Below are 19,295 nucleotides of genomic sequence, written 5' to 3'. Positions count from 1 at the left end.
TCTAACACCCATTTAAAAAAAAAAAAAAAGTGTCATCCTAAATGCACATATCCTCATCCCTCAGGCTCCTGAAGGAGATCAAGAGGAAGAACAGGGATGTGAAGAATGTAAGCAGATCTCGCATTACATTCATGTTTTGATTATCACATTTTTGGGGGATTCGTTACCGCAATTTCAAAATGTCTCTTCATGTCCCCCCTTCCAGCAGTCGAAGAAGAGGCAGAGGCAGAAGAGGAAGAGGGAAGTTTACCGGATTCTCATATGGATAAACTTGCAGAGTTTGCACCAAAGGAGAAAGTTCTTCCAATACCAGAGGGCAGTGCCTTCTTCATCCTGAGCAACACCAACCTGTGAGAGGATTTCTAGTTGTGTGTCTTTGGGATGACTCTCCTATGGATGGCGTGACTGTAGTGTGGGGCTGAGAGAACCTGAGTCATTTGGGCTAATACAACCATCTTAATAATTTATTTACCACTTTTGTCACAATAGCCATAAAGTACATAACTAGTGATGAGCGAATATACTCATTATTCGAGATTTCCTGAGCACGCTCGGGTGTCCTCCGAGTATTTTTTAGTGCTCGGAGATTTAGTTTTCCTCACCGCAGCTGAATGATGTACATCTCTTAGCCAGCTTGATTACATGTGGGGATTCCCTAGCAACCATGCAACCCCCACATGTACTTATGCTGGCTAACAGATGTAAATCATTCAGCTGCGGCGATGAAAACTAAATCTCAATTTTAACATTGAGAGATAGAATATCAAAAATAAAATCCATAAAATCACATTGTATAAATTATATACATTTATTTGCATTTTGCAGTGAGAAATAAGTATTCGATCAATCTGGCAAACAAGACTTAATACTTGGTGGCAAAACCCTTGTTGGCAAGCACAGCAGTCAGACATTTTTTGTAGTCGATGATGAGGTTTGCGCACATCAGGAGGAATTTTGGTCCACTCCTCTTTGCAGATCATCTCTAAATCATTAAGATTTTGAGGCTGTTGCTTGGCAACTCGGAGTTTCAACTCCCTCCATAAGTTTTCTATGGGATTAAGGTCTGGAGTCTGGCTAGGCCATTCCATGACCTTAATGTGCTTCTTTTTGAGCCACACCTTTGTTGCCTTGGCTGTATGTTTGGGTCATTGCTTGCTGGAAGACCCAGCCAAGACCCATTTTAATGTCCTGGCGGAGGGAAGGAGGTTGTCACTCAGTATTTTACGGTACATTGCTCTATCCATTCTCCCATTGATGTGGTTAAACAGTCCTGTGCCCTTAGCAGAGAAACACTCCCAAAACATAATGTTTCCACCTCCATGCTTGACAGTGGGGACGGTGTTCTTTGGGTCATAGGTAGCATTTATCTTCCTCCAAACATGGCGAGTTGAGTTAATGCCAAAAAGCTCAATGTTTGTCTCATTTGACAACAGCACCTTCTCCCAATTACTCACAGAATCATCCAGGTGTTCATTGGCAAACTTCAGACGGGCCTGCACATGTGCGTTCTTGAGCAGGGGGACCTTGCGGACACTGCAGGATTTTAGACCTTTACGGCGTAATGTGTTACCAATGGTTTTCTTGGTGACTGTGGTCCCAGCTGCCTTGAGATCATTAACAAGTTCACCCTGTGTAGTTTTAGGCTAATCACCTTCCTCATGATCAAGGACACCCCACGAGGTGAGATTTTGTATGGTGCCCCAGACCGATGTCGATTGACAGTCATTTTGCATTTCTTCCATTTTCATACTATTGCACCAACAGTTGTCTCCTTCTCACCCAGCGTCTTACTTATCTTTTTGTAGCCCATTCCAGCTTTGTGCAGGACTATGATCTTGTCTCTGACATCCTTATAAAGCTCTTTGGTCTTGCCCATGTTGTAGAGGTTAGAGTCTGACTGATTAATTGAGTCTGTGGACAGGAGTCTTTTATAAAAGTGACTATGTAAGACAGCTGTCTTTAATGCAGGTAACGAGTTGATTAGGAGCGTCTAACTGGTCTGTAGGAGCCAGAACTCTTAATGGTTGGTAGGGGATCAAATACAATGATTTTCTGGATTTTATTTTTGATATTCTATCTCTCAATGTTAAAATTAGCCTACCCTTAAAATTATAGACTGTTCATGTCTCTGTCAGTGGGCAAACTTACAAAATCAGCAAGGGATCAAATACTTATTTCCCCCACTATATATCGCACATCTTGGTATATATGTCTCCCGTTCTGCCTCTGTTCTTTAATGTATAGAAAAAAAGACCTATTATACTCACAAGCGGTGTACATAGAAGTCATGGGGCCCCATAGCAGAAGTATAATGAACTCTCCATAGTCCTCCATATAGTACAATTCACAGCCCATAGTTCTCCATATAGTGTAATTAGCCCATAGTCCACAATACAGTATAATGCACCCCACATAGTCCTTCATATAGTATAGAGCATCCTCCATAGTCCTCTATATAGTATAATGCATCTCCATATATAATGCACAGCCCATAGTCCTCTATATTAGTATAATACACAGCCCATATCATTCATATAATATAATGCACAGCCCATAGTCATCCATGTAGTATAATGCACAGCCCACAGTTATTCATGTAGTATAATGCACAGCCCATAGTCATCCATGTAGCATAATGCACAGCCCATAGTCATCCATGTAGCATAATGCACAGCCCATAGTCATCCATGTAGCATAATGCACAGCCCATAGTCATCCATGTAGCATAATGCACAGCCCATAGTCATCCATGTAGTATAATGCACAGCCCATAGTCATCCATGTAGCATAATGCACAGTCCAAATGCATCCATATAGTAGAATGCACAGCCCAGAGTCATCCATATAGTATAATGCACAGCCCAGAGTCATCCATATATTATATTATATTATATATTATATGTGTGCAAACTGTAAAGCGCTGTGGAATATGTTAGCGCTATATAAAAATAAAGATTATTATTATTATAATGCAAAGCACATAGTACTCCATGTAGTATAATGCACCCCCATAATCTTCCATAAAATATAATGCATAGCCCATAGTCCTCCATATAGTTTAATGCACTGCCCATAGTTGTCCATATAGTAGTATGGCCACCATGTACTCACTGATTTAAAATAAATACTCCCCTCCCATCTGCTTCTCCGCTGTGCGACGTCCTCTTCTGACGCCGGCAGCTGACTTCAGCATGCAAACAACAGGAGCGTATAACGTCACTGCCATGCGCCCCCTGTCACGTGCACGCTGATGTCAGATGCTGGCTTCTGATTGGCCGGCAGAATGTATTGCTGCTCATGGACCCAACAGGTATGTGCGCTGCAATACACCTCTGCTGACTGTGCATCTGAGGAAGTAATTGCTGGCATCAGCGGGCACCTCACCTGCCAGGCCCAGTTTCAGCGGCGACTGCTGTAATTACACTTCTGTATCCAAAGATCCGAGGAACGATGTGCAAAGAATGTCAGGTCTTTGTTTTTTCTAGAGACTCTGTAAAAAATTACTTCTCAATCTGTATGGTAGTATTAGGGTACCCCATATTTGCTAAAAAAAAAGTAAAAGAAAAATACCCAGGTGATGTAGGAATGGTAGGATCTTCTACTCCAGTTCTCGATGAGGCGCAGCATACTCCTCAAATTCAGCAGGGCATTCACACTGTTCTGGCAAATTTATAAGATGAGAAATGGTTTTGTCATCATTTTATACTATTTCTGGTCATTAGGTTAGTTTTTTCCAGTCCACAAAAAAAGCTTTTAGCAATAGAGACAGAAGAGAGTTGAGGAAAGTAAGTGCTGACTGTGGATACAGTGACTGTTATGGGGTACTAGATATATTCTATGGATGGTATTGGAAACCCTGTGGCTGGTACTGGGAGCACTGGTTGAATTCTACTAGGTCTTCTCTCCGAGTAAGTATTGACCACTAGTGAGGTCCAAGGATGGAGAGGTCTGGATGGAAAAGTCTGAGAAGCAGTGCTGTAGAGTAGGATGAAAGAACGTGAACCCTCTTAGAGAAGAGTCAATCTTCTTGCAGTGGGAATCTTTAAAAAGCTGCCCAACAATTTACAACAATTTACCATCTCTGCAAATGAGCACATGCCACTCAGAAATTGTGGAGAACAAAGGACAATATCCATGTGATGGACACTTTCTCATTGACGTAGATCGTTCTCGTATACCAAGAGATGTTCATCCATATTGCACTATCACAGATCAAGATACGTGTTCCTGCATTTTGTATTAGCAATAATAAATGAATATGTTCCGTCTTTTTTTTACAAAGCATTGCCGTTCATTTTCACCCTTCTATGCCAGGCTCAGAGTTGGTTGTCATCGATTGATTCACCACCATATTTTCACCAATCTCATCCTGGTCTTCATCATTCTAAGCAGCATCTCCCTGGCTGCAGAAGATCCAATACGTGCCCACTCCTTCAGGAATCATGTGAGTACCATGAAGATGAGTTAAGGCATAAAAAGATGGCGTATTTGTATTCTTATCCGTGTGCCATTTCTGATGTATTGTTTTGGGGGTGTTGTTTGTTGTTGCAGATTTTGGGTTATTTCGATTATGCTTTCACCTCCATCTTCACAGTGGAGATCCTACTGAAGGTAGAAACATTTTTGTTCCTTGTAATCTGAAACTTGTCCATTAAATCTTTTTTTAAAGGGTATATTGTGATGGCATATCTTGTTGATGGTTTATTGCTGGATATGCCATCATTTAATCATCAATGAGGGTCCAACCGCAAAGATCCTTGCTGTACTGTATGAAGGGGCTTCGATATTGAATCACTGCGGCATCCCCTTCACAGTTACTTGGATAGCAGTGCTTCCAGCTAGGGGAACTGTAATGGGCACATTTCACTTTAATGGAGGTGCAGCAGAGCTGTAGAGTGCCCCATTGAAGGTATAGAACTGTGAAGCAGCGATTCAGATCCTTCATTCTCAAGATCAGAGAAGTATGACCCCCGGCGATGTAATTTCCTACCAAATACCCTTATCAAAGCCTTGCTATGGCAGATAGGCTCTCATGAATTGGCCAATTTGTGCAGTAAGTACCTACATTTAATATATTTTCTCTAGCAGTAGTGCAGTTCCAATTTCATATATTAATTGTTTGGATATGATTGTATTTCAGAGTGCAGCTGTAATTTCTTGCTTATATTAAATAGTTGTGACAACTTGCAGTTGTTCACACTTGCCTTATTCTGTTTGGAGGTGCTGGGCAGTTTTTTTATTTTTGTGGTAAAGGTTTATGGATCTGAAGTTGTATTGTGCCGCCGGTCGGACCCTTACTTATATGAGAATACACTTTTAAGGCTTTGTCTCAAGGTGGCCATATTGTATAGCCATCAGCTATTCCTCCAAACCCATACCATATATATATACTGTACACTGCTCAAAAAAATAAAAGGAACACTAAAATCCCATCCTAGATATCACTGAATGAAATATTCCAGTTGTAAATCTTTAATCATTACATAGTAGAATGTGTTGAGAACAGTAAAACCTAAAAATGATCAACGTAACTCACACCTAATATCCCACGGCGGTCTGAAGTTGGAATAATGCTCAAAATCAAAGTGGAAAATGAAGTTACAGGCTGATCCAACTTCAGTGGAAATGCTTCAAGACAAGGAAATGATGCTCAGTAGTGTGTGTGGTCTCCACATGCCTGGATGACCTCCCTACAATGCCTGGGCATGCTCCTGATGAGGCAGCGGATGGTCTCCTGAGGGATCTCCTCCCAGACCCGGACTAAAACATCCGCCAACTCCTGGACAGTCTGTGGTGCAACGTGACGTTGGTGGATGGTACAAGACATGAGGTCGCAAATGTGTTCAATCGGATTCAGGTCTGGGGAACGGGCGGACCAGTCCATAGCTTCAATGCCTTCATCTTGCAGGAACTGCTGACACACTCCAGCCACATGAGGTCTGGCATTATCCTGCATTAGGAGGAACCCAGGGCCAACCGCACCAGCATATGGTCTCACAAGGGGTCTGAGGATCTCATCTCGGTACCTAATGGCAGTCAGGCTGCCTCTGGCGAGCACATGGAGGGCTGTGTGGCCCTCCAAAGAAATGCCACCCCACACCATTACTGACCCACTGCCATACCGGTCATGCTGAAGGATGTTGCAGGCAGCAGATCGCTCTCCACTGAGTCTCCAGACTCTATCACATCTGTCACATGTGCTCGGTGTGAACCTGCTTTCATCTGTGAAGAGCACAGGGCGCCAGTGGCGAATTTGCCAATCCTGGTGTTCTGCGGCAAATGCCAAGCATCCTGCACGGTGTTGGGCTGTGAGCAAAACGCACATCTGTGGTCATCGGACACTCAGACCATCCTCATAGAGTCGTTTACTAACCATTTGTGCAGACACATGCAGATTTATGGCCTGCTGGAGGTCTTTTTGCAGGGCTCTGTCAGTGCTCCTCCTATTCCACCTTGCACAAAGGCTGAGGAAGCGGTCCTGCTGCTGGGTTGTTGCCCTTCTATGGCCCCTTCCACGTCTCCTGCTGTACTGGCCTGTCTCCTGGTAGCACCTCCAGCATCTGGACACTACGCTGACAGACACAGCTCGCATTGATGTGCCATCCTGGATGAGCTGCACTACCTGAGCCACTTGTGTGGATTGTAGAGTCTGTCTCATGCTACCACGAGTGTGAAAGCACAACCAACATTCAAAAGTGACCAAAAGATCAGCCAGAAAGCATTGGTACTGAGATGTGGTCTGTGGTCCCCACCTGCAGAACCACTCCTTTATTTAGTGTGTCTTGATAATTTTCAATAATTTCCATCTGTTGTCTATTCCATTTGCACAACAGTATGTGAAATTGATTGTCAATCAGTGTTGCTTCCTAAGTGGACAGTTTGGTTTCACAGAAGTTTGATTTACTTGGAGTTATATTCTGTTGTTTAAGTGTTCCCTTTATTTTTTTGAGCAGTGTACATGCTTGCTCAAGTGACCAAGCTTGACATGTCTATAGCATATTTATCCACCATAAGGTCCCAAAGCCTAGGGGTCTTTTCATCTGCCACCAATCTTATGTAAAGGGCTGTTTACTTGAAGCCGTAGCGAAACGTACAGCTAATATCACTATAGGACACTGCTCGTTCTTTCACTACGAGTTTCCAATGCAATGCTTTGATTTTCGTCTTTATCCTTTTTTTTTTTTTTGCATTTTATTATCAGTCGTATATTGTGCCCGCTCTTCCTTACCAATTGTGTCTCCTCCAGATGATTTCATATGGTGCCTTCCTGCACAAAGGCTCTTTCTGCAGAAACTGGTTCAACCTCCTGGATCTGCTTGTTGTCAGCGTGTCTCTCATCTCTTTTGGGATTCAGTAAGTCAGGAACACTTTCTTCTTTCCTCATTCATTCTCCAAAGGACTGGATCAAACGCAAGCAAAATGGACACAAAACAGAAATTTAATTTTGTGGACTCGGGAGAAATGCACTCAAAATGAGCTGGTGATATGTCATAGTGATTCTTGGGAGAAGATTAGATTTGTAAGGTCTGTGATCTCTGACCAGCACTGAAACCCCGTTGACACTATTCAGACTATTCTGTTACTGTAAATACGACATTAAAAGTACACCATAGACAGCTGCCGGCAGAACAGCCATTAATTGTGACCCACTATAAACATGCATGATCCGGCTTGGTTGAGCTTGCATGTTTGTCTTACAAAAATCGGTAATATTGTCCCTTAAATAAGAAGAAGGAAATAAGCTTCAGCTGGCGGCTTTTCTCTGTTGAGAATAAAAGGATCTGGTATGCTCTGGAAAAAAACAACTGAATTATGTTAATTTCTGCAGCTCAAGTGCCATCTCTGTGGTAAAGATTCTCCGTGTACTGAGAGTGCTACGTCCGCTGAGAGCCATTAACCGAGCCAAAGGGCTGAAGGTAAAACCGTTTATACTAAAAAAAATTAAAAAAAAGCATACTATGAAAAAAAAAAAATCTTTTATTCATTAACTTTTGTGTCATGAACCTGCCAGGTGCAAAAAACAATCCTTTTTACCTGCAGATATAGGGTTTAAATGCTGCCTGGCTGATGAACAGAAAGCGTGGCTACAGGGAGGAAATTACTTGTATCCTCCCTGGAGCCACTGACTTTTAGTCATAGGGACTTACACGGAGTGATGACGGTCAACGCTCATGGTATAGTGAGTGCAGCTGTAAGCACACCGCGGCACTTTGACTGACAAGCTCGCTCTGCACAGATGTGCTGCAGAGCAAACTGTGAATAAAAGTGTCGGGGAGTGATTGCACTGTATACTGAGCTCTATGCAGTTGCTCCATGTACGCCCCTATGACTGAAAGTGAGCGGCTCCCAGGAGGATATAATTTAGTTTCCTACCTATAGCCGCATTTTCAGTGAGGTGGCCAGTCCGAATTTTAACCTTATATTTGCAGGTAAATAGCGTTTGTTGTATGTTTTGAACATGACAGCTTCCATTTAAAGAAGCACTAATCACTGAAATTGCACAAAAACATGAAAAATATCCTAATACTTCCTCCCAGAAATCTCATTTTTCTTTTTATCTTATTTGGTTTCATATTAAGTGTTAGAGGACATTGCTGAGCTTTGGGGATAAACAGAGATTTTTCTATCTCCTCCCTGTCCTAAGACAACTGGCTGCAGCAGGAGCCTCCCCAAATGTTTATTTTAGAACAAAAAGATAGTTACAAGGGTTGTTCCATACACAATGTTCATCATTTATCTGTGGGATTAATGTATAATTGATGGGGGTCCGACTTCTGAGCCCTCCACCTATCTTGAAACATAGAGAGGTCAAAGTCCGCTGTGTGAGTGAAGCAGTAGTGAGCATGAGCGACCACCATTCCATCATGGTGGATCAGTGGTTTCTGGAACGCCCCCCCGTGTAGGGCAATGGGTACTCTGATCCGGGCCGTTCTGTTCTCAGTGGGGATGTCACGGTGGCTGACCCTGTCCGTGGCCCTAGGGAAACGTCCATTGAAAATGAGGGAAAGGTCTTTAAAGGGATAATGTTCGTGACGCCACCTGTGGTATTCGGTCAGGGTGACCGACACTGCTCAGGGGTCCGCTGGGGTGATGTTATGACAGCTAGATGGTATACCTTCCCACAGGTGAAGTGTATTCCCAGGGCTTTCCAGAGTGTTGGTGGAGAATGGTGGCTGTTGTAAGGCGCAGTGAATAACGAGGACACAAGGTTGCAATCTCTTTACCTTTACTGAAGGCTTCAGCGTCCACAGTCCAGAGCACCAGACCACAGGGTAGGCAGAGTCCAGCCGGTCTGAAGGCAACTCCAGAGTCCCCTTATCCAGGTGGAAATCAGTAGCCTTCCTCTAGCGCCTGAGTGTTGTAGTACCTCCCTGCTGAGCTTCTCAGTGAGGTCCTCACAACTGATGTTGGTGTTCTAGGTGTTCTGTCTCTTTCTCTCTGTCCCCCAGATGGTATGGATAGGACAAACCTGTATGACTGATGGCCTGAGGCTTTTTACAGGGACCCTAGAGATGCCCCGGCCCCCACAAGTTGCCACGGTGCCTCCTGGGTGTAAGGTCGGGCAGCTAACGTGGAATTAACTGTCCTGCCAGTCTCTGAAGTAAAGCACAGAGATCCTTACTCCCTCTGTGTTCTGGCTACCGGCTTCTGCGCCTCAGAGGGAGGCAGCCTATTGCAGGGCAGAACTCCCTCTGGATTCCTCTCCTTGTGCTATGACTTCGTTTATCACTCTCAGCAACACAATTCTCTTTGTGTCCTTTCTTAGGATCCTGCTGCACGTCGGGGCAGGCGCAGCTCCGTAACCCTCTATCTAGGCCTCTGACAGGATCCCACCCCTGTCAGGGACCTCTCTGTCTGCAGCTGTTTGATGTTCCTCCTTTCCCCTGTCTGCCTGACAGGTACTGCCTGGGTGAAGCGCAGTCAGATTCTAACTAACTTCTTATCCAGACCACCAGTTTTACCTAATTGTGAGGAGTGCCCTACTAGATAGGAGCATAGCTCCCCCTGGTGGACTGGAGTGTGAAGTGTGTTGTGTGGTTTGTGATACCTGGTAAGGTGATCTCCTTTATTGCCATCAGACGTAACATCACTCTCCCTGGTGGAAGAATGACATTACTGCAACGACCAGGACCCTGGGGCGCTGCAGTTTCACATGCTCCCCGCTGCTCACTTACCAAAGGGGACTTTGGGACCCTTCTGCCTGTGATCATTGGGGTCTCAGCAGTCAGACATCCAGCAGTTATACATTAATCATCTATGCTGTAGACAGGTGACATATGTTATTTATAGGACCACCCCATGTCTGTCTTCTCAGCATGTCGTCCAGTGTGTGTTTGTGGCTATCCGCACTATCGGGAACATTATGATCGTCACCACTCTTCTCCAGTTCATGTTCGCCTGCATCGGAGTTCAACTCTTTAAGGTAGAAACCATATATCAGTCTATTTGTAATTCTGTGTATCCACCATGGGGTCAAAAGGAGAGCATAGAGTGGACCCATCACCCTGTGCCGCATGGGTTTTTCTCCACAGAGTTTGCAAATAAATGTAGGAGAAAAGTATAGAACATTTTTAATGCAAAAAATGAGAAAGGGAGGCAATGTACCTTATTGATATCCCAGTGTCAGCCCCAGTCCCGGGTTTCGGCACCTCCACAAGGCTTTAACACAGGAGAACTTTGTCTCCCCCATCTGTGTCGGTACTGTGCTAGAAGGGGGCTAGATAACTACTCATTTCAAGGGCCTCTTTTTCTGTCTACATATCAGGCACTACATACAAGGGGACTGACTTGGTTACTGAAATGGGCCAAGTGGTATTTGGATGATCAAATGAGCCAATATCTCACTCTACACCTAGGGCCGTCGTGAACATTTTCCTTTGCTGAAATTGGCCATTTCAGATATTCAGATTTTTAATTTTATATGTCTGGTCAGCTTTCCTGACATGACACCGCTTTCTGCAGGGCAAGTTCTACAGCTGCACAGATGAAGCCAAGCATGGTCCAGAGGAGTGCAAGTAAGCGCCCGTCATCAGTATTAGGAGCCTATAGATGCATTTGTAAAACTACAATACGGCTCTGATAATTAAATAATCTTGCTATATGATGGATGAATTGTGTAACATTTTGCACTATTTTAACCAGCGAACAAAAAAAACATTATAGACCCATTACAAGTCAGTTGGTGAGAACTGGATCACAATGGTTCCATCATGAATTCTGTAAAAAACAGTATTGATGATATCCGTGTGAACAGCAACACTCTTGTATCCACAATTTCTATGTATCATACACATACAGATACATTTAAAAAACCTATTATTAAATGTATGCACTGTTCCTAGGGGCACATTTATTGTGTACAAGGAAGGGGATGTCACCCACCCAACGGTGCGAGAGAGAATCTGGCACAACAGCGACTTCAACTTTGACAACGTCCTGTCTGGAATGATGGCTCTTTTCACCGTCTCCACCTTTGAGGGCTGGCCAGCGTAAGTCAAAGCAAGACAGACTGTCTTGTACCTGTGTGTATTACGAAACAGCTCCTATTTGCCTCTAGAGATAGCAAAGGGCCTCCAAAAACATAGTATAAAAATACACATATTTTAGCTTTAGCTCCCACAGATTAATATTTAAGGGGAATCTGTCACTAGGTATTTTCTATGTGATCCAAGAGCAGCATAATATAGTTAAAGAGAGCCTAATTCAGGGATGTGGTACTTATTAGGCTGTGTTGTAGTTTCAATTCAATAGTTGTTTTATCAACAGGAGATTATCACTACAGGACTACATCTCAGGTGCACAGCAGTCAGGTTAATTTGTATAACCAAGCCCCCACCACTGATTGGCTGCTTGCTGACAATGTAGTGTACATTTTTTTCACCCGACTTAAAAAACATTGTTCTCAGCAGCACATCATCCTGTATAAACAAGGACATGTGCTGCCAAGAACGTAATATCCTATGGGCATAGGAGGATCGTATTAACGATTGCTCTGTGCCCATAGAATTGGAGTCTAAACGACAGAGTTCAGGTAGCCAATCAGCGGTCATTTAATGGCCTCGGTCCACAGGTGTAAGCCTGGCGTTAGCCTCATTCTCTTTTACTGTTTTCAATTTATTTTTACTTTAGGCTATTGTATAAAGCGATCGATGCCAACGGGGAAAATGTTGGACCGATTTACAATTACCGGGTAGAAATTTCCATCTTTTTCATCGTCTACATCATCATCATTGCATTCTTCATGATGAACATTTTCGTGGGTTTCGTGATCATAACCTTTCGAGCACAGGGTGAGCAGGAGTACAAGAACTGCGAGCTGGACAAGAATCAGGTGATCATAACAGAAAAGATGACAATTTATTCATTTTACTGAATGCCGGGCAAAAACAAAGCTTAGGAATTAAATGTCCAATGCTGGCGTTCACTGCATGGGATTGTGGTTGTGAATCATATCGGCCCTGCAATTAAACTAGCTTGGCGGCTTAGGGGTGTCCAAGGCCCATCAGGGCTAATGGTCATCATGGACATTAGATAAGAGTGGTCCAAAATGGCTGACCTTCACCATAACAAACCATCATCAGCTGTCTTAAATCTTCCTATTACCGACCGACAAACGTTGATCATTGTTTAAAACATCGGTGGGTCACATTAGATTTTTTTTTGGCTGATGATGAGTACTGGCTGACCAAAACAAGCGAATATGGCTGAAAGAGTCTAAGTTCTCATTTTTCCATTTTTGTCTGATGTCTATTGGGGTTTACATAGTTTATAGGACACTTAAACATACGTCTTCTTCCATCGGGGAGAATTAAGATTGGTCATGTTGGATTTCAGCACGCTCAATCCTTTTTTCTATAGGGTGGCAATACAGAGGTGACTGGCAGCGGCTTACTTCTTTCTCCCTATCGAGAACATATGAGTATTCCACTGAGAGTGCATCAGCTTTAGCATTGCCATCCTTGCCGAATGATACGGTTGGTAATAAACCAGGAATAGTTTTTTTCTGAACGGATTGTTTTTTTTTTTTATCTCTTTAGAGACAATGTGTGGAATATGCTCTGAAGGCCCAACCTCTGCGGAGGTATATACCCAAGCACAAATACCAGTACAAGGTCTGGTACATGGTCAACTCCACTGGATTTGAGTACATTATGTTTGTTCTTATTCTTCTCAACACCATCGCCCTGGCCATGCAGGTAACTGACGCCGTCAGTAACTCCGTCTATATCGGGACATACCATAGTCTAGCATTGCGTTCTTGGAGAAATAAAACATAATGATAAAGTATTTAGACTTCTAATAATATAAAATATATTTTTTTTTAATAAAAAATAATGATCTATGGACGCAATATAGCTAATAAATACTTTATTTCTATTCTATTAAAGCATTATGAACAGTCACAGCCGTTTAATTATGCCATGGACATCCTTAACATGGTTTTTACTGGTCTTTTCACTGTGGAAATGGTGCTGAAGCTCACCGCATTCAGACCCAAGGTCAGTCCCATGTGTCTGATTATCCCGCATTTGTCCCAGTAGTCTGTTCTGATGCGGATATGATCTCCCCGGTCTGTGTTTGGCTCATAATATGCTGAAAATATAGTATACTTTTACGCTATAAGGATAATACATAGTTTTATCCACTTTGTCTGGCTAGCATTACTTCTGCGATGCCTGGAACACATTTGACGCTTTAATCGTGGTGGGTAGCCTGGTCGACATTGCCGTGACAGAAGTCAATGTAAGTACTGGACTGATGAAAATGAAGTATAAATACATGGTTACATACTCGGCAGTCCTAGAGAGAATAAATGGAGTGGTGGCGTGTGGTGGCACGGCCACTGTTCCACTCCAACTGGGCACTGCGGAGCACCATTCTCCTGAATCCTCACTGATCTGCAAGTCATGACCTATTCTTTAGATTAGTGATAACGTTTAATGACTGGAATAATCCTTTAAATATCCAATGACCACAACCAGGTCAATTCTGAGTTCGTTAGACACCCATATATCCATCCCCACTGCTTATATATCTCCTGATTCTTCAGGAGTCCCTTTTTCCTGGACATTACATGACTAAGATAGGGTGCCTGATTGTCAAAAATAAGTTAATCTAGATCTCATCCCTTAATTTTCTGCTGTCATAAGCCACATTTTTATCATGAGGATCTCAAGGGCATCAGCTCCGCTTCTGCCACAATGGTTGGTATAAAAGAAAACTCGATGGCCGTATTGAGCACCAATGTAAGGGTGTTCGATGATCCACTGCCTATGGCTGACAACCTTCTGCCTTCAGTCACAAGTGTATGCATCTAACCTCAGAGAATAATGACTGACCACTGGTGGAAAAAGATGCAAAAGGAATCCTGGTGATGCCTGAAAAAATCCCATTCGATTGCCTGTTCCAAGCAAAAGCAACAAAATCAGTTTCCACATCCTGCAGTAAGGAAGAGCTCAGCACAATGGAGATTATGGGATCTTACAGGGCTCACAAATCTGACAAATAGATGCAGCAGGATGAGCAAGAATCCAGGACACAACTCCATCATTATGTCAAGTCATTCCTGGTGGAGCCAACAATGACGATCTTGAATTATGAAATACGGGACTCTTCCCATCGAACAACTAAAAACTCTAGAATTATGAAAATTCCCACAAGATATGCCACAGTGATAGATGTAAGTCCTTCATTTGTAGAAAACGGGGTAGGAGGCTCTCGACCCATATCCTGTGTACCGTTTCCCTTACTTCGGGTCTTGGGGGACACTCGCTTTGCACAGAAATAACGCATACAGGCACGATTTCTCACACAAATTAAGTCCGTTCCGGTTTATTAAAGCGTCATAAACCGCACCATAAGCCAGGTTACACACAGTCTGCTACTTTAACACGTGTGGCTTTACAAAACATTTGGTAGTCAGTCACGTCTTTTCTCTCCATTACAGTTCATTACATGCATCAACGGAACATGTTAAACCCCAACAGTCTGTTCCAATGGCAGATATGTCTCTGCCATATATTACAGGTTTTTCCCATACCAGGGGTTACCTCTCAGGAGCTTCGGCTCCACACACTGACTCCTGCCAGTGCTGGTTCACAGGGAAACTGCCTCACTGGGATCACCGTCCCTGTGCCCAGGGCCCTCGGATAGTCCAGACCCACAGTAGGAACTGTAGCTTCCCCAACACAGAAACCGTCTCAGGCTCTGTAGATACAGCCCTTCCATGCGCTTCCAGGAAGTCCAATCACAGGCACTTCCAACACACAGGCCATCAGTCCATGATCTTACCAAGTGCTTGCAGGACTCCAGTCCATCCCAGGACAATCCAACATCCTCGAGAATTCAGTCCATAGTCTCAGCAGTGCTTCCAGGACTCCAGCCCACTTCAGGACAATCCAACACTGATCGTCTACTAGGTCCACGGTCTCAGGTGCTTACAGGACTTCTCCAATGCCAGGAGACTCCAACACTGACCGGCCAGGACCTTGCACATGGACCAAACGGATCCATACACAGGAACCATGTGACCCACACCCTGGTCACATTACATACCTGTAACCACTCCCTTGGGTGGGAGTGTGTGTGTGGCCAGTTTGACTCTCCCATCTCTCATAACTAGCCCTGCCAGTCTCCCATTACAACTACACAATTACTTGTGGGACTACAGGTCCCAGCACACCAACTTAACTTCAGACTGACAGCCCAGAGTGACTTCCTCTGCAACACCCACACTGGCCATTTACACTCCTGCCGGACTTTGTCTCATCACATTTGTGCCTCCAAGCGCATCTTGAAGCGCACACACAGCGCCCCCTGGCTGTAACGTGGGTCACCGCACCACACCTGACTGATGACATGGTCGACAGCCACCAGATCCAGGCAGAGAACGGAGAGGTGGACTAGCCACGCATGTGCATTAGTATGTTCACTTTTATGGGAGTAATTGAAAAAGCCAAGCATATTTCCATACTTCACTTAGAAGGGAGCGCAAGATACAAATATGCTGATGACATAGATTTAGCTGCCAATGGTCACCTCGCCAGACAAGTCTGAGGACCCCCATTCTCCACATAGCCACAGATGCCAAAGGATATGGATACGCCATAAATGTTCAAGGTGGAAATGTAAAGGCAGCTTTGTTACTCCGCCAAGGAAACAGTAATTTGGCTCCTTGTCTTTTGGGGATTTTGGGGATTTTACTGTTGGCATTGCATTGCTATCATTATTTATCACACGCTTGGTTCCTGATGGAGTGTTTGTATTCATTGATGGATTTGTGTATTAATTGATGTTATCTCCCTATATATCGTCATATGGATTCATCATCATCATCATCATCATCATCATGACCGCCACCATCATCATCCCCTACTATTGACACATATGTGTGATGCAGAATGGAGGGCATGTCGGGGAGGTACGTAGTTCCTGTAATACCTTATTCCATCATGGAGATGTATATACCTCATCTAACCCCAAAGAAAAAGGAGCTAAAGGTTCCACTCATTCTTCAATAGACTTTTTCACCAAAGTCGTAATCTTCCCATCACATAGCCGTCCATACTTTTGTGACAGTTTTGCACAAAGGATCTTAATAAGAGGCTTTTCTTCCCCCCGTTTAATCTCCCCAACCTCATAAAACCTTCCCCCTTCTTCTCCTCCTATCACTAAAAGCTCCTTAAAGTCAGGAGACCATTGCAGAGATCCATGTAAGGTCAGGGGACCTCAGCAATGACTGACAGCATTTTAATGTTTTACTCAGCAAAGAAACAAAAATTCCTCAAAATGTAAGCAAAATTACGCTCCTTCATCTTCTTTGCTGACCGTGACATGTAAAAGTTTGTGCACCCCTGATCAAAATTACTGTTATTGTGAACAGTTAAGCAAGTTGATGATGAGATGATCTCTAAAAGGCCTAAAGTTACAGATGACACATATACGATACTTTGTATTTTAGGCAAAAAAAAAATTGTAATTTTTTCATTTTAATAATTTCAAAAAGGAAAATGGGCAGATGCAAAAGTTTGGACACCCTGCATGGTTATTACCTAGTAGAATGGTTAGTACCTAGTACCTTTTGCAAGCATCACAGCTTGTAAACACTTTTTGTAGCCAGCTAAGAGGGATTTTTATCCATTCTTCCTTGGAGAATTCTGCCAGTTCTGTGAGATTCCTGGGTCGTCTTGCATCCTCTATTTTGAGGTCTAGCCACAGATTATCAATGATGTTCAGATCAGGGGACTGTGAGGGCCATTGTAAAACCGTCAGCTTGCGCCATTTGAGGTAGTCTATTGTGGATTTTGACGTGTGTTTATGATTATCCATTTGCAGACGCCATCCTCTTTTCAACTTCAGCTTTTTTACGGACGGTGTTATGTTTGTATCAAGAATTTGTTGAAATTTCATTGAATCCATTCTTCCCTCTACCCGTGAAATATTCTCCGTGCCATTGGCTGCAACACAACCCCAAAGCATGATTGATTCACCCCCATGCTTAATGGTTGGCGAGATGTTCTTTTCCTGAAATTTTGTGCCCTTTTTTCTCCACACATACCTTTCATCATTGTGGCCAAAGATTTCTATTTTAACCTCATCGGTTCACAGAACTTGTTTCCAAAAGTCATCAGGCTTGTTTAGATGTTCTTTTTGCATACTTCTGACACTGAAGTTTATGGTGAGGACACAGGAGAGGTTTTCTTCTGATGACTCTTCCATGAAGGCCATATTTGTGCAGGTGTATCTGAACAGTAGAACAATGTACCACAACTCCAGATTCTGCTAAATCTTTCTGAAGATTTTTTGCATTCAAGCGGGGGTTCTGATTTGCCTCTCCAGCAATCTTACGAGTAGCTTTCACTGAAATTTTGCTTGGTCTTCCAGACCTTATCTTGACCTCCACTGTTCCTGTTTGCTGCTATTTCTTAATTACATTTCGAACTGCGGAAAGGGCAACTTGAAAATGCTTTGCTATCATCTTATAGCCTCCTCCTGGTTTGTGGGCCTCCACCATTTTCAGAGTGCTAGGCAGCTGCTTAGAAGAACCTGTGGCTGTTGGTTTTTTTCACAATGTTAGAGGAGGCTGGGTTTTTATGAACCTGCGAAATTTGCATCACCTGGCCTTTCTCAACAATGATAGTGATCAAGCCATAACCCTAACAGGCTAATTAAGGTCTGAAACATTAGTCAAAGTTATCTGAGCGCACAAATCTATATAAAGGGTGCCCAAACCTTTGCATCAGCCCATTTCCCTGTCATCTTTAACTTTCGGCCTTTTAGAGATGGTTTCATCTTTAACTCGCTTAACTGTTCACAATAACAGTAATTTTGACCAGGGGTGCACAAACTTTTACATTCCACTGTATACATACTGTAGATCGTGCTGTTATCTTTATAACCCATTGCCATAAAATCTCCATTTAGTTATGCTAAAGCCTTTTTGCTAAAATTTTAAAGGGGTAGTCCCCTTTCAGAAAAGGGAATTAGTATTTTTTTTTTTTTTTTTTAAAAGCAGAGCCACCTTTGCCCATAGGCTATTCTTGGTATTGATGCACAGGCCTAAATGGTGCCAGACATGTGTAGCCAACCCCACTATTTGTAGAGGCATGGGACAGGGCCCAATTCTCAAGCTAAGTGCCAGTCGCAGGGCAGAGGTGAATATGCCATAAATATCTGAGATGTGAATTTCCTTTTAACTGTATTTAAAGGAGTTTTCTGACAGTAAAACATAATATATGTATATAATAATGAGACATGGGCAGACCTTTTGGCACAACCGCAGATCAGACACAAGCCTCTCTAGAGATCTCTGCTAACTCCAAGAAGTGGTGTGTGCCCTGTCCAGAAATTGCAGTACCGCTGTAATTGGCAGCAGCGGTCAGGTGACTAGAAGATCTCATCATCAGAGAAACATCAGTTGATTCGCCCTTCTAGTCACCTGACCGCTGGCTGCAGCAGTGCTGTGAACTGGACTCGACACAGACCATCGGAGCTGCCTGCACTGGATCCGCATGGGGGTTAGACGGATGAGTATACCTTAGTTTATTATTATTTTTAATCAATCCATGCCTAAAAAGAATAAAATATCAACGCCTTAAGTGTTTTTGAGCTCCCATAATGCACTGCTTCACATAAAACCAGAAAAATTCTGGATTTCTCTTTCTAAAAGAACATAATATCAAGATGATTAGAGTAAAGTTGTAGCAAAATATATTGAACACTTCATGTACATTTAGATAGTGGAATATTGTAATATTTGTGTAAAATTAGAGTTTCCCTTTAAGCTGGATCTTCTC

General features: G+C 43.2%; 1 protein-coding gene across 1 annotated transcript in view; it reads left to right on the top strand.

The window, feature by feature from the left end:
* Positions 1 to 19,295, top strand: part of CACNA1F (calcium voltage-gated channel subunit alpha1 F) — a 191,664-nt gene that overhangs the window by 130,462 nt on the left and 41,907 nt on the right. Inside the window, exons 19-32 of the mRNA XM_069748245.1 lie at positions 65 to 98; positions 209 to 350; positions 4,315 to 4,444; positions 4,552 to 4,611; positions 7,247 to 7,353; positions 7,829 to 7,916; positions 10,316 to 10,423; positions 10,963 to 11,015; positions 11,343 to 11,489; positions 12,130 to 12,331; positions 13,038 to 13,196; positions 13,389 to 13,499; positions 13,660 to 13,743; positions 16,400 to 16,420. Coding sequence (XP_069604346.1) covers positions 65 to 98; positions 209 to 350; positions 4,315 to 4,444; positions 4,552 to 4,611; positions 7,247 to 7,353; positions 7,829 to 7,916; positions 10,316 to 10,423; positions 10,963 to 11,015; positions 11,343 to 11,489; positions 12,130 to 12,331; positions 13,038 to 13,196; positions 13,389 to 13,499; positions 13,660 to 13,743; positions 16,400 to 16,420 — 1,446 coding nt within the window. The remainder of the gene's footprint in view (positions 1 to 64; positions 99 to 208; positions 351 to 4,314; positions 4,445 to 4,551; positions 4,612 to 7,246; positions 7,354 to 7,828; positions 7,917 to 10,315; positions 10,424 to 10,962; positions 11,016 to 11,342; positions 11,490 to 12,129; positions 12,332 to 13,037; positions 13,197 to 13,388; positions 13,500 to 13,659; positions 13,744 to 16,399; positions 16,421 to 19,295) is intronic.

Source organism: Ranitomeya imitator, chromosome 2, assembly GCF_032444005.1.
Source record: "Ranitomeya imitator isolate aRanImi1 chromosome 2, aRanImi1.pri, whole genome shotgun sequence".
NCBI lineage: Eukaryota > Metazoa > Chordata > Amphibia > Anura > Dendrobatidae > Ranitomeya > Ranitomeya imitator.
The sequence above is the reverse complement of the archived record's forward strand: the minus strand, read 5'-3'. Positions and strand labels throughout refer to the sequence as shown.